The sequence below is a fragment of the Coregonus clupeaformis genome, chromosome 31, assembly GCF_020615455.1.
Source record: "Coregonus clupeaformis isolate EN_2021a chromosome 31, ASM2061545v1, whole genome shotgun sequence".
Lineage (NCBI taxonomy): Eukaryota > Metazoa > Chordata > Actinopteri > Salmoniformes > Salmonidae > Coregonus > Coregonus clupeaformis.
In genome coordinates this window covers 45,292,492-45,311,711 of record NC_059222.1, presented here as the reverse complement: position 1 = coordinate 45,311,711, position 19,220 = coordinate 45,292,492, and the positions used below count along the sequence as shown (strand labels likewise).

Sequence of the window (19,220 nt, the reverse complement as noted above, 5' to 3'; positions counted from 1 at the left end):
ATATATTACATGGACTACACACACCATATATTACATGGACTACACACACCATATATTACATGGACTACACACACCATATATTACATGGACTACACACACCATATATTACATGGACTACACACTCATATATTACATGGACTACACACCATATATTACATGGACTACACACACCATATATTACATGGACTACACACATCATATATTACATGGACTACACACACCATATATTACATGGACTACACACCCATATATTACATGGACTACACACACCATATATTACATGGACTACACACATCATATATTACATGGACTACACACACCATATATTACATGGACTACACACCATATATTACATGGACTACACACCATATATTACATGGACTACACACACCATATATTACATGGACTACACACATCATATATTACATGGACTACACACACCATATATTACATGGACTACACACACCATATATTACATGGACTATACACACCATATATTACATGGACTACACACCATATATTACATGGACTACACACCATATATTACATGGACTACACACACCATATATTACATGGACTACACACCATATATTACATGGACTACACACCATATATTACATGGACTACACACATCATATATTACATGGACTACACACATCATATATTACATGGACTACACATCATATATTACATGGACTACACACACCATATATTACATGGACTACACACACCATATATTACATGGACTACACACACCATATATTACATGGACTACACACACCATATATTACATGGACTACACACACCATATATTACATGGACTACACACACCATATATTACATGGACTACACACCATATATTACATGGACTACACACACCATATATTACATGGACTACACACACCATATATTACATGGACTACACACATCATATATTACATGGACTACACACACCATATATTACATGGACTACACACATCATATATTACATGGACTACACACACCATATATTACATGGACTACACACACCATATATTACATGGACTACACACACCATATATTACATGGACTACACACCATATATTACATGGACTACACACCATATATTACATGGACTACACACATCATATATTACATGGACTACACACACCATATATTACATGGACTACACACCATATATTACATGGACTATACACATCATATATTACATGGACTACACACATCATCTATTACATGGACTACACACACCATATATTACATGGACTACACACCATATATTACATGGACTACACACACCATATATTACATGGACTACACACACCATATATTACATGGACTACACACATCATATATTACATGGACTACACACACCATATATTACATGGACTACACATCATATATTACATGGACTACACACACCATATATTACATGGACTACACACATCATATATTACATGGACTACACACACCATATATTACATGGACTACACACACCATATATTACATGGACTACACACCATATATTACATGGACTACACACACCATATATTACATGGATTACACACATCATATATTACATGGACTACACACCATATATTACATGGACTACACACACCATATATTACATGGACTACACACACCATATATTACATGGACTACACACCATATATTACATGGACTACACACACCATATATTACATGGACTAAACACACCATATATTACATGGACTACACACCATATATTACATGGACTACACACACCATATATTACATGGACTACACACATCATATATTACATGGACTACACACCATATATTACATGGACTACACACACCATATATTACATGGACTACACACCATATATTACATGGACTACACACCATATATTACATGGACTACACACCATATATTACATGGACTACACACCATATATTACATGGACTACACACACCATATATTACATGGACTACACACCATATATTACATGGACTACACACCATATATTACATGGACTACACATCATATATTACATGGACTACACACCATATATTACATGGACTACACACCATATATTACATGGACTACACGCCATATATTACATGGACTACACATCATATATTACATGGACTACACACATCATATATTACATGGACTACACACATCATATATTACATGGACTACACACACCATATATTACATGGACTACACACCATATATTACATGGACTACACACACCATATATTACATGGACAACACACACCATATATTACATGGACTACACACATCATATATTACATGGACTACACACACCATATATTACATGGACTACACACACCATATATTACATGGACTACACACCATATATTACATGGACTACACACACCATATATTACATGGACTACACACACCATATATTACATGGACTACACACCATATATTACATGGACTACACACACCATATATTACATGGACTACACACACCATATATTACATAGACTACACACATCATATATTACATGGACTACACACACCATATATTACATGGACTACACACCATATATTACATGGACTACACACCATATATTACATGGACTACACACCATATATTACATGGACTACACACCATATATTACATGGACTACACACACCATATATTACATGGACTACACACATCATATATTACATGGACTACACACCATATATTACATGGACTACACACCATATATTACATGGACTACACACACCATATATTACATGGACAACACACCCATATATTACATGGACTACACACATCATATATTACATGGACTACACACACCATATATTACATGGACTACACACACCATATATTACATGGACTACACACCATATATTACATGGACTACACACACCATATATTACATGGACTACACACACCATATATTACATGGACTACACACATCATATATTACATGGACTACACACACCATATATTACATGGACTACACACACCATATATTACATGGACTACACACACCATATATTACATGGACTACACACACCATATATTACATGGACTACACACACCATATATTACATGGACTACACACCATATATTACATGGACTACACACCATATATTACATGGACTACACACATCATATATTACATGGACTACACACACCATATATTACATGGACTACACACCATATATTACATGGACTATACACATCATATATTACATGGACTACACACATCATCTATTACATGGACTACACACACCATATATTACATGGACTACACACCATATATTACATGGACTACACACACCATATATTACATGGACTACACACACCATATATTACATGGACTACACACATCATATATTACATGGACTACACACACCATATATTACATGGACTACACATCATATATTACATGGACTACACACACCATATATTACATGGACTACACACATCATATATTACATGGACTACACACACCATATATTACATGGACTACACACACCATATATTACATGGACTACACACCATATATTACATGGACTACACACACCATATATTACATGGATTACACACATCATATATTACATGGACTACACACCATATATTACATGGACTACACACACCATATATTACATGGACTACACACACCATATATTACATGGACTACACACCATATATTACATGGACTACACACACCATATATTACATGGACTAAACACACCATATATTACATGGACTACACACCATATATTACATGGACTACACACACCATATATTACATGGACTACACACATCATATATTACATGGACTACACACCATATATTACATGGACTACACACACCATATATTACATGGACTACACACCATATATTACATGGCCTACACACCATATATTACATGGACTACACACAATATATTACATGGACTACACACACCATATATTACATGGACTACACACACCATATATTACATGGACTACACACCATATATTACATGGACTACACATCATATATTACATGGACTACACACCATATATTACATGGACTACACACCATATATTACATGGACTACACGCCATATATTACATGGACTACACATCATATATTACATGGACTACACACATCATATATTACATGGACTACACACATCATATATTACATGGACTACACACCATATATTACATGGACTACACACACCATATATTACATGGACTACACACCATATATTACATGGACTACACACACCATATATTACATGGACTACACACACCATATATTACATGGACTACACACACCATATATTACATGGACTACACACACCATATATTACATGGACTACACACACCATATATTACATGGACTATCACACCATATATTACATGGACTACACACACCATATATTACATGGACTACACACACCATATATTACATGGACTACACACACATATATTACATGGACTACACACACCATATATTACATGGACTACACACACCATATATTACATGGACTACACACCATATATTACATGGACTACACACACCATATATTACATGGACTACACACCCATATATTACATGGACTACACACCATATATTACATGGACTACACACACCATATATTACATGGACTACACACCATATATTACATGGACTACACACCATATATTACATGGACTACACCCATATATTACATGGACTACACACACCATATATTACATGGACTACACACACCATATATTACATGGACTACACACACCATATATTACATGGACTACACACACCATATATTACATGGACTACACACCCATATATTACATGGACTACACACCATATATTACATGGACTACACACATCATATATTACATGGACTACACACACCATATATTACATGGACTACACACACCATATATTACATGGACTACACACCATATATTACATGGACTACACACACCATATATTACATGGACTACACACATCATATATTACATGGACTACACACCATATATTACATGGACTACACACACCATATATTACATGGACTACACACACCATATATTACATGGACTACCACACCATATATTACATGGACTATACACACCATATATTACATGGACTAACACACCATATATTACATGGACTACACACACCATATATTACATGGACTACACACACCATATATTACATGGACTACACACACCATATATTACATGGACTACACACACCATATATTACATGGACTACACACACCATATATTACATGGACTACACACACCATATATTACATGGACTACACACCATATATTACATGGACTACACACACCATATATTACATGGACTACACACCATATATTACATGGACTACACACACCATATATTACATGGACTACACACACCATATATTACATGGACTACACACACCATATATTACATGGACTACACACACCATATATTACATGGACTACACACACCATATATTACATGGACTACACACATCATATATTACATGGACTACACACCATATATTACATGGACTACACACACCATATATTACATGGACTACACACACCATATATTACATGGACTACACACCATATATTACATGGACTACACACACCATATATTACATGGACTACACACACCATATATTACATGGACTACACACCCATATATTACATGGACTACACACATCATATATTACATGGACTACACACACCATATATTACATGGACTACACACACCATATATTACATGGACTACACACCATATATTACATGGACTACACACACCATATATTACATGGACTACACACCATATATTACATGGACTACACACACCATATATTACATGGACTACACACACCATATATTACATGGACTACACACACCATATATTACATGGACTACACACACCATATATTACATGGACTACACACCATATATTACATGGACTACACACACCATATATTACATGGACTACACACACCATATATTACATGGACTACACACCATATATTACATGGACTACACACATCATATATTACATGGACTACACACACCATATATTACATGGACTACACACACATATATTACATGGACTACACACACCATATATTACATGGACTACACACCATATATTACATGGACTACACACCATATATTACATGGACTACACACACCATATATTACATGGACTACACACACCATATATTACATGGACTACACACACCATATATTACATGGACTACACACACCATATATTACATGGACTACACACCATATATTACATGGACTACACACACCATATATTACATGGACTACACACACCATATATTACATGGACTACACACACCATATATTACATGGACTACACACACATATATTACATGGACTACACACCATATATTACATGGACTACACACACCATATATTACATGGACTACACACACCATATATTACATGGACTACACACCATATATTACATGGACTACACACACCATATATTACATGGACTACACACACATATATTACATGGACTACACACACCATATATTACATGGACTACACACACCATATATTACATGGACTACACACACCATATATTACATGGACTACACACACCATATATTACATGGACTACACACACCATATATTACATGGACTACACACACCATATATTACATGGACTACACACACCATATATTACATGGACTACACACACCATATATTACATGGACTACACACACCATATATTACATGGACTACACACACCATATATTACATGGACTACACACACCATATATTACATGGACTACACACACCATATATTACATGGACTACACACACCATATATTACATGGACTACACACACCATATATTACATGGACTACACACACCATATATTACATGGACTACACACACCATATATTACATGGACTACACACACCATATATTACATGGACTACACACACCATATATTACATGGACTACACACACCATATATTACATGGACTACACACACCATATATTACATGGACTACACACACCATATATTACATGGACTACACACCATATATTACATGGACTACACACATCATATATTACATGGACTACACACCATATATTACATGGACTACACACACCATATATTACATGGACTACACACCATATATTACATGGACTACACACACCATATATTACATGGACTACACACATCATATATTACATGGACTACACACACCATATATTACATGGACTACACACACCATATATTACATGGACTACACACCATATATTACATGGACTACACACACCATATATTACATGGACTACACACACCATATATTACATGGACTACACACACCATATATTACATGGACTACACACACCATATATTACATGGACTACACACACCATATATTACATGGACTACACACACCATATATTACATGGACTACACACACCATATATTACATGGACTACACACACCATATATTACATGGACTACACACACCATATATTACATGGACTACACACACCATATATTACATGGACTACCACACCATATATTACATGGACTACACACACATATATTACATGGACTACACACACCATATATTACATGGACTACACACCCATATATTACATGGACTACACACACCATATATTACATGGACTACACACACCATATATTACATGGACTACACACATCATATATTACATGGACTACACACCATATATTACATGGACTACACACACCATATATTACATGGACTACACACACCATATATTACATGGACTACACACCATATATTACATGGACTACACACATCATATATTACATGGACTACACACACCATATATTACATGGACTACACACACCATATATTACATGGACTACACACACCATATATTACATGGACTACACACACCATATATTACATGGACTACACACCATATATTACATGGACTACACACACCATATATTACATGGACTACACACACCATATATTACATGGACTACACACACCATATATTACATGGACTACACACACCATATATTACATGGACTACACACATCATATATTACATGGACTACACACACCATATATTACATGGACTACACACACCATATATTACATGGACTACACACACCATATATTACATGGACTACACACACCATATATTACATGGACTACACACATCATATATTACATGGACTACACACACCATATATTACATGGACTACACACACCATATATTACATGGACTACACACACCATATATTACATGGACTACACACACCATATATTACATGGACTACACACATCATATATTACATGGACTACACACACCATATATTACATGGACTACACACCATATATTACATGGACTACACACATCATATATTACATGGACTACACACATCATCTATTACATGGACTACACACACCATATATTACATGGACTACACACCATATATTACATGGACTACACACACCATATATTACATGGACTACACACACCATATATTACATGGACTACACACCATATATTACATGGACTACACACACCATATATTACATGGACTACACACCCATATATTACATGGACTACACACACCATATATTACATGGACTACACACATCATATATTACATGGACTACACACACCATATATTACATGGACTACACACACCATATATTACATGGACTACACACACCATATATTACATGGACTACACACACCATATATTACATGGATTACACACACCATATATTACATGGACTACACACACCATATATTACATGGACTACACACACCATATATTACATGGACTACACACACCATATATTACATGGACTACACACACCATATATTACATGGACTACACACACCATATATTACATGGACTACACACACCATATATTACATGGACTACACACCCATATATTACATGGACTACACACACCATATATTACATGGACTACACACACCATATATTACATGGACTACACACCCATATATTACATGGACTACACACACCATATATTACATGGACTACACACACCATATATTACATGGACTACACACCATATATTACATGGACTACACACACCATATATTACATGGACTACACACACCATATATTACATGGACTACACACCATATATTACATGGACTACACACCATATATTCCATGGACTACACATCATATATTACATGGACTACACACATCATATATTACATGGACTACACACACCATATATTACATGGACTATACACACCATATATTACATGGACTACACACATCATATATTACATGGACTACACACACCATATATTACATGGACTACACACACCATATATTACATGGACTACACACACCATATATTACATGGACTACACACACCATATATTACATGGACTACACACACCATATATTACATGGACTACACACACATATATTACATGGACTACACACACCATATATTACATGGACTACACACACCATATATTACATGGACTACACACACCATATATTACATGGACTACACACCCATATATTACATGGACTACACACATCATATATTACATGGACTACACACCATATATTACATGGACTACACACACCATATATTACATGGACTACACACACCATATATTACATGGACTACACACACCATATATTACATGGACTACACACACCATATATTACATGGACTACACACACCATATATTACATGGACTACACACACCATATATTACATGGACTACACACACCATATATTACATGGACTACACACACCATATATTACATGGACTACACACACCATATATTACATGGACTACACACACCATATATTACATGGACTACACACACCATATATTACATGGACTACACACACCATATATTACATGGACTACACACCATATATTACATGGACTACACACACATATATTACATGGACTACACACACCATATATTACATGGACTACACACACATATATTACATGGACTACACACACCATATATTACATGGACTACACACATCATATATTACATGGACTACACACACCATATATTACATGGACTACACACACCATATATTACATGGACTACACACACATATATTACATGGACTACACACACCATATATTACATGGACTACACACACCATATATTACATGGACTACACACCATATATTACATGGACTACACACACCATATATTACATGGACTACACACACCATATATTACATGGACTACACACACCATATATTACATGGACTACACACACCATATATTACATGGACTACACACATCATATATTACATGGACTACACACACCATATATTACATGGACTACACACACCATATATTACATGGACTACACACACCATATATTACATGGACTACACACACCATATATTACATGGACTACACACACCATATATTACATGGACTACACACCATATATTACATGGACTACACACACCATATATTACATGGACTACACACCATATATTACATGGACTACACACATCATATATTACATGGACTACACACACCATATATTACATGGACTACACACACCATATATTACATGGACTACACACACCATATATTACATGGACTACACACACCATATATTACATGGACTACACACCATATATTACATGGACTACACACACCATATATTACATGGACTACACACCATATATTACATGGACTACACACATCATATATTACATGGACTACACACACCATATATTACATGGACTACACACCATATATTACATGGACTACACACCATATATTACATGGACTACACACACCATATATTACATGGACTACACACACCATATATTACATGGACTACACACATCATATATTACATGGACTACACACACCATATATTACATGGACTACACACACATATATTACATGGACTACACACACCATATATTACATGGACTACACACACCATATATTACATGGACTACACACACCATATATTACATGGACTACACACACCATATATTACATGGACTACACACACCATATATTACATGGACTACACACACCATATATTACATGGACTACACACACCATATATTACATGGACTACACACACCATATATTACATGGACTACACACACCATATATTACATGGACTACACACACCATATATTACATGGACTACACACACCATATATTACATGGACTACACACACCATATATTACATGGACTACACACACCATATATTACATGGACTACACACACCATATATTACATGGACTACACACACCATATATTACATGGACTACACACCATATATTACATGGACTACACACATCATATATTACATGGACTACACACACCATATATTACATGGACTACACACACCATATATTACATGGACTACACACACCATATATTACATGGACTACACACCATATATTACATGGACTACACACACCATATATTACATGGACTACACACACCATATATTACATGGACTACACACACCATATATTACATGGACTACACACACCATATATTACATGGACTACACACACCATATATTACATGGACTACACACACCATATATTACATGGACTACACACACCATATATTACATGGACTACACACACCATATATTACATGGACTACACACATCATATATTACATGGACTACACACACCATATATTACATGGACTACACACCATATATTACATGGACTACACACACCATATATTACATGGACTACACACACCATATATTACATGGACTACACACACATATATTACATGGACTACACACACCATATATTACATGGACTACACACACCATATATTACATGGACTACACACACCATATATTACATGGACTACACACACCATATATTACATGGACTACACACCCATATATTACATGGACTACACACACCATATATTACATGGACTACACACACCATATATTACATGGACTACACACACCATATATTACATGGACTACACACACCATATATTACATGGACTACACACACCATATATTACATGGACTACACACACCATATATTACATGGACTACACACACCATATATTACATGGACTACACACCATATATTACATGGACTACACACACCATATATTACATGGACTACACACACCATATATTACATGGACTACACACACCATATATTACATGGACTACACACCATATATTACATGGACTACACACCATATATTACATGGACTACACACACCATATATTACATGGACTACACACACATATATTACATGGACTACACACCCATATATTACATGGACTACACACACCATATATTACATGGACTACACACACATATATTACATGGACTACACACACCATATATTACATGGACTACACACACCATATATTACATGGACTACACACCATATATTACATGGACTACACACACCATATATTACATGGACTACACACACCATATATTACATGGACTACACACCATATATTACATGGACTACACACACCATATATTACATGGACTACACACCATATATTACATGGACTACACACACCATATATTACATGGACTACACACCCATATATTACATGGACTACACACACCATATATTACATGGACTACACACACCATATATTACATGGACTACACACACCATATATTACATGGACTACACACACCATATATTACATGGACTACACACACCATATATTACATGGACTACACACACCATATATTACATGGACTACACACACCATATATTACATGGACTACACACATCATATATTACATGGACTACACACTCATATATTACATGGACTACACACACCATATATTACATGGACTACACACCATATATTACATGGACTACACACATCATATATTACATGGACTACACACCATATATTACATGGACTACACACCATATATTACATGGACTACACACCATATATTACATGGACTACACACACCATATATTACATGGACTACACACCATATATTACATGGACTACACACACCATATATTACATGGACTACACACACATATATTACATGGACTACACACACCATATATTACATGGACTACACACATCATATATTACATGGACTACACACCATATATTACATGGACTACACACACCATATATTACATGGACTACACACCATATATTACATGGACTACACACCATATATTACATGGACTACACACACCATATATTACATGGACTACACACATCATATATTACATGGACTACACACATCATATATTACATGGACTACACACCATATATTACATGGACTACACACCATATATTACATGGACTACACACACCATATATTACATGGACTACACACATCATATATTACATGGACTACACATCATATATTACATGGACTACACACATCATATATTACATGGACTACACACACCATATATTACATGGACTACACACATCATATATTACATGGACTACACACCATATAGTACATGGACTAATATATATCTGCATCAGCATCACGTGAACATGCACATGCACACACACACACTCACTATCTTCCTACCGGCCTTTTGACCATAGTATGATTGTGTTTCCACAGGGAGAACCTTGGCCATTGGGAGAAGATAGTGAATGGAGAGGAGGAGGACAGTGGAGTGAGAGGAGTGTGGGCTCCATCAGAGCCTGTTGACCCCAGGGTAGAGCCTGTTGACCCCAGGGTAGAGCCTGTTGACCCCAGGGTAGAGCCTGTTGACCCCAGGGTAGAGCCTGTAGACCCCAGGGTAGAGCCTGTGGACCCCAGGGTAGAGCCTGTAGACCCCAGGGTAGAGCCTGTAGACCCCAGGGTAGAGCCTGTTGACCCCAGGGTAGAGCCTGTAGACCCCAGGGTAGAGCCCAGCACGGAGGAACCATCTAACCCTGACTCAGGCCCTGTGAAGGTGGACAACTGACTGGTAGTGAAGCCACTGCTCGCCCTCACTACCACACAAGTCAATATGCCCTCACTACCACTCGCCCTCAACATGTCCCCTGCCATCAGGTGTGTGTACTTCCTGTCTGGACTTCCTGTGTCAGCGCCTCAATTCCTGCTGCAACAGGAAGGGGCGGGAAACATGCGTAGGCACAAGCGAAGGTGATTGGTGGATTTACAAACAAGGGGATTCTTTTCAGAAACACACAGTTACCTCATTGGGTGAGGGATGTCCCGTAGACACGGACGGAGGACAGCAGGGGTGTGTTCATTAGGGATCAAACGCAAGTAAACGGGCCGAAACAGGGAGGGACTACCTGGACTGGTCCAATAAGAAACGGTTGTTTTACGATTTCCGTTGCAAAATGTTTTGCTACGTTTTGCTATGGTATGCACTGATGAATACAGCCGAGAGAGAAGTGGGGACTCGGTCCCAATCACCTGATCCACTCCACTGCTTAGGAGCCAGTCCAGACCTGTCTGAGCTGATCTGTATGTCTGTGCTTTTGTTTTTGTTTGTTTTGATTTGATTTTAATGTTAATTCGATTTTTTTTATTTGGGCTGGTTTGTTTTATGTTATGGAATTTGCAGAGGCCTTAGTCTTTACACTCTAAACCTTTATAAAGGGCAGGAGGTGAAATCTTGACTTTTTGTTTGTTGGTTCTGACGTTATGAATGTGTCTGAAATGGTACCCTATCTCCTATATAAAGCACTACTTTTGACCTGGGCCCAACATAACTAAAACCATTCCTCTTAACTCCCGGGCGTTTTCCAAAAGACCCCCTGTAGGCCCTGGTCAAAAGTAGTGCACTCTATAGGGAAGAGGGTACCATTTAGGGAAGAGGGTACCATTTAGGGAAGAGGGTACCATTTAGGGAAGAGGGTACCATTTGGGACGCAGTCTATTGAAATAGTACTGTTTGTTTGCTTGCTGTGGTAGACTGACTGGTAGAGGAGGTTGTTGGTTCTCAAAGAGAAACAGAAAGAATGTTTAGATTGTTGTCGAAACGAAGCCTCTAGAATGTCTTCTAGAATGTTCTAGAATGTTTTCTGTCACTTTGAGCAAAAAAATGATGTTTTTTTGCAGTACTTGAATGAAGACATACAGAACATACATTCTATTCTCTTCAGAGATGGCAAAAATAGAGCAGAAATCCCCCCACAGCGTCTTATTATCAAAGCACAGACAGACAAAGTGTGACCAGCGGGGCTGAGTTAGATAATGTCAACACTTAGCTAGCCGTGTCACACGAGAGTCACAATGTTCCATGCAGAAAGGGCCCCTAGTACCCAACACCCAGGCAGACCTGGGTTCAAACACCATTTAAAATCATTTCAAATACTTTATCTGGGCTTGATTGAGCTTGCCTGGCACAATGGAACCAATAGAATAGTTGCAAGTTTAAACCCCGCCCATCTGGCACTCTATGCAGGCTAAAGCAATCACTAAAAGTATTCAAAAGATTTCAAATAGTCTTTGAACCCAGGTCTGCACCCCACCACCCAGCTACTAGCCGCTGGTGTTGCCACAGGAACCTGCTGCTGGCTACAAGTCAGCCTTTTGACTGTCTGATTATCGGAACCCAGAACCATGGGCAATCAGTCTTTTAGGTTCTAGAACCTAGAACCATGGGCAATCAGTCTTTTAGGTTCTAGAACCCAGAACCATGGGCAATCAGTCTTTTAGGTTCTAGAACCCAGAACCATGGGCAATCAGTCTTTTAGGTTCTAGAACACAGAACCTTGGGCAATCAGTCTTTTAGGTTCTAGAACACAGAACCTTGGGCAATCAGTCTTTTAGGTTCTAGAACACAGAACCTTGGGCAATCAGTCTGTTTTTAGACTCTCCTTGTAGCCTGGTCCCAGATCTGTTTGCGCTAGACTCTCCTTGTAGCCTGGTCCCAGATCTGTTTGCGCTAGGCTCTCCTAGTAGCCTGGTCCCAGATCTGTTTGCGCTAGGCTCTCCTAGTAGCCTGGTCCCAGATCTGTTTGCGCTAGGCTCTCCTAGTAGCCTGGTCCCAGATCTGTTTGCGCTAGGCTCTCCTAGTAGCCTGGTCCCAGATCTGTTTGCGCTAGACTCTCCTTGTAGCCTGGTCCCAGATCTGTTTGCGCTAGGCTCTCCTTTTAGCCTGGTCCCAGATCTGTTTGCGCTAGACTCTCCTTGTAGCCTGGTCCCAGATCTGTTTGCGCTAGACTCTCCTAGTAGCCTGGTCCCAGATCTGTTTGCGCTAGGCTCTCCTTTTAGCCTGGTCCCAGATCTGTTTGCGCTAGGCTCTCCTTTTAGCCTGGTCCCAGATCTGTTTGCGCTAGGCTCTCCTTTTAGCCTGGTCCCAGATCTGTTTGCGCTAGGCTCTCCTTTTAGCCTGGTCCCAGATCTGTTTGCGCTAGACTCTCCTTTTAGCCTGGTCCCAGATCTGTTTGCGCTAGGCTCTCCTTTTAGCCTGGTCCCAGATCTGTTTGCGCTAGGCTCTCCTAGTAGCCTGGTCCCAGATCTGTTTGCGCTAGGCTCTCCTTTTAGCCTGGTCCCAGATCTGTTTGCGCCGTCTTACCAACTAGAACAGCCCCCGAGTCCAGTCCAATGGGTATTCACTGCACTGAGTTCATAACACCAAGAGGAGCAAGACAAACGCACACATTGATACAACATTTATTTAAAAAGAAAATGAATAGATATTGATGGATAGCCAGAACATTGTCAAGACGGCAGACATAAGTAATACACTCTCTTTATTTTCTTATGCCGTTCACATACAGTATCATTGATCATTTGAAAACAAATATATTGTGAAAAAATACTACATACCTCAATAACCTGAGATCGACAGTAATGTTCTTTGATATTTCCCTGACTATTTACTGTTGTATTCATAAAACCATTGAGATACAGTAAATGACTATGATATATCTAAGTGGATAAAATGTCAAGATGCCATTTTTTTTCCTTTTTGCAAAGTTGTTTTAAAAGGGGCAATCTGCATCTCAAAACAATAACAAAGTAGCCACCCCGCCTCTGTTTTTGTAAAGAGCTGAGGGGATGGGGGAAATGTAACCACTCTCAATGTAACTAAAGACAGCCATATATACAAGGACTGACCACCCATGACATCAACATGATAGTATTAACCATGTGTTGAGGCTATCCAGTAAAATAAGCTGATATTTTGGGTTCTGATGGGGTACTACAGTTGAACTAAGCTCATGAGGCATTTATAAGTAATATTCGTCAAGGATCAATGCATATATACAGTGGGGGGGAAAAAGTATTTAGTCAGCCACCAATTGTGCAAGTTCTCCCACTTAAAAAGATGAGAGAGGCCTGTTATTTTCATCATAGGTACACGTCAACTATGACAGACAAAATTAGATTAAAAAAATCCAGAAAATCACATTGTAGGATTTTTTATGAATTTATTTGCAAATTATGGTGGAAAATAAATATTTGGTCAATAACAAAAGTTTCTCAATACTTTGTTATATACCCTTTGTTGGCAATGACACAGGTCAAACGGTTTCTGTAAGTCTTCACAAGGTTTTCACACACTGTTGCTGGTATTTTGGCCCATTCCTCCATGCAGATCTCCTCTAGAGCAGTGATGTTTTGGGGCTGTCGCTGGGCAACACAGACTTTCAACTCCCTCCAAAGATTTTCTATGGGGTTGAGATCTGGAGACTGGCTAGGCCACTCCAGGACCTTGAAATGCTTCTTACGAAGCCACTCCTTCGTTGCCCGGGCGGTGTGTTTGGGATCATTGTCATGCTGAAAGACCCAGCCACGTTTCATCTTCAATGCCCTTGCTGATGGAAGGAGGTTTTCACTCAAAATCTCACGATACATGGCCCCATTCATTCTTTCCTTTACACGGATCAGTCGTCCTGGTCCCTTTGCAGAAAAACAGCCCCAAAGCATGATGTTTCCACCCCCATGCTTCACAGTAGGTATGGTGTTCTTTGGATGCAACTAACTCAGCACTCTTTGTCCTCCAAACACGACGAGTTGAGTTTTTACCAAAAAGTTATATTTTGGTTTCATCTGACCATATGACATTCTCCCAATCCTCTTCTGGATCATCCAAATGCACTCTAGCAAACTTCAGACGGGCCTGGACATGTACTGGCTTAAGCAGGGGGACACGTCTGGCACTGCAGGATTTGAGTCCCTGGCGGCATAGTGTGTTACTGATGGTAGGCTTTGTTACTTTGGTCCCAGCTCTCTACAGGGCATTCACTAGGTCCCCCTGTGTGGTTCTGGGATTTTTGCTCACCGTTCTTGTGATAATTTTGACCCCACAGGGTGAGATCTTGCGTGGAGCCCCAGATCGAGGGAGATTATCAGTGGTCTTGTATGTCTTCCATTTCCTAATAATTGCTCCCACAGTTGATTTCTTCAAACCAAGCTGCTTACCTATTGCAGATTCAGTCTTGGCCATAGTGGAGTTTGGAGTGTGACTGTTTGAGGTTGTGGACAGGTGTCTTTTATACTGATAACAAGTTCAAACAGGTGCCATTAATACAGGTAACGAGTGGAGGACAGAGGAGCCTCTTAAAGAAGAAGTTACAGGTCTGTGAGAGCCAGAAATCTAGCTTGTTTGTAGGTGTCCAAATACTTATATTCCACCATAATTTGCAAATAAATTCATAAAAAATCCTACAATGTGATTTTCTGGATATTTTTTTCTCAATTTGTCAGTCATAGTTGACGTGTACCTATGATGAAAATTACAGGCCTCTCTCATCTTTTTAAAGTGGGAGAACTTGCACAATTGGTGGCTGACTAAATACTTTTTTTCCCCACTGTATCATTATTTTAAATGTCCAAAAACTGATGTATCGATTACAGATTGCACCTTTAAACAAATAAATGGTAGGTTACTTGATCACAAATGGTAATTGACCATTAAATATTGAGGTGATGATTTGAGGCCAAATTGGTGCATCACCACCTCCACCATCACTACTACCACCACCACCACCACCAATACCATCACCACCACCATCACTACCACCACCACCATCACTACCACCACCACCACCACCAATACCATCACCACCTCCACCATCACTACTACCACCACCACCACCATCACCACCACCACCACCACCAATACCATCACCACCACCACCAATACCATCACCACCTCCACCATCACTACTACCACCACCACCATCACTACCACCACCACCATCACTACCACCACCATTACTACCATCACCACCTC

The 19,220-nt window shown here is 38.2% G+C and overlaps 1 protein-coding gene across 1 annotated transcript in view; it reads left to right on the top strand.

Moving 5' to 3' along the window:
- Positions 1-15,381, top strand: part of LOC121547769 (cAMP and cAMP-inhibited cGMP 3',5'-cyclic phosphodiesterase 10A-like) — a 150,153-nt gene extending 134,772 nt beyond the window's left edge. Inside the window, exon 19 of the mRNA XM_041859185.2 lies at positions 13,634-15,381. Coding sequence (XP_041715119.1) covers positions 13,634-13,982 — 349 coding nt within the window. The 3' untranslated portion in view covers positions 13,983-15,381. The remainder of the gene's footprint in view (positions 1-13,633) is intronic.
- The last annotated feature ends 3,839 nt before the right edge of the window (positions 15,382-19,220 follow it).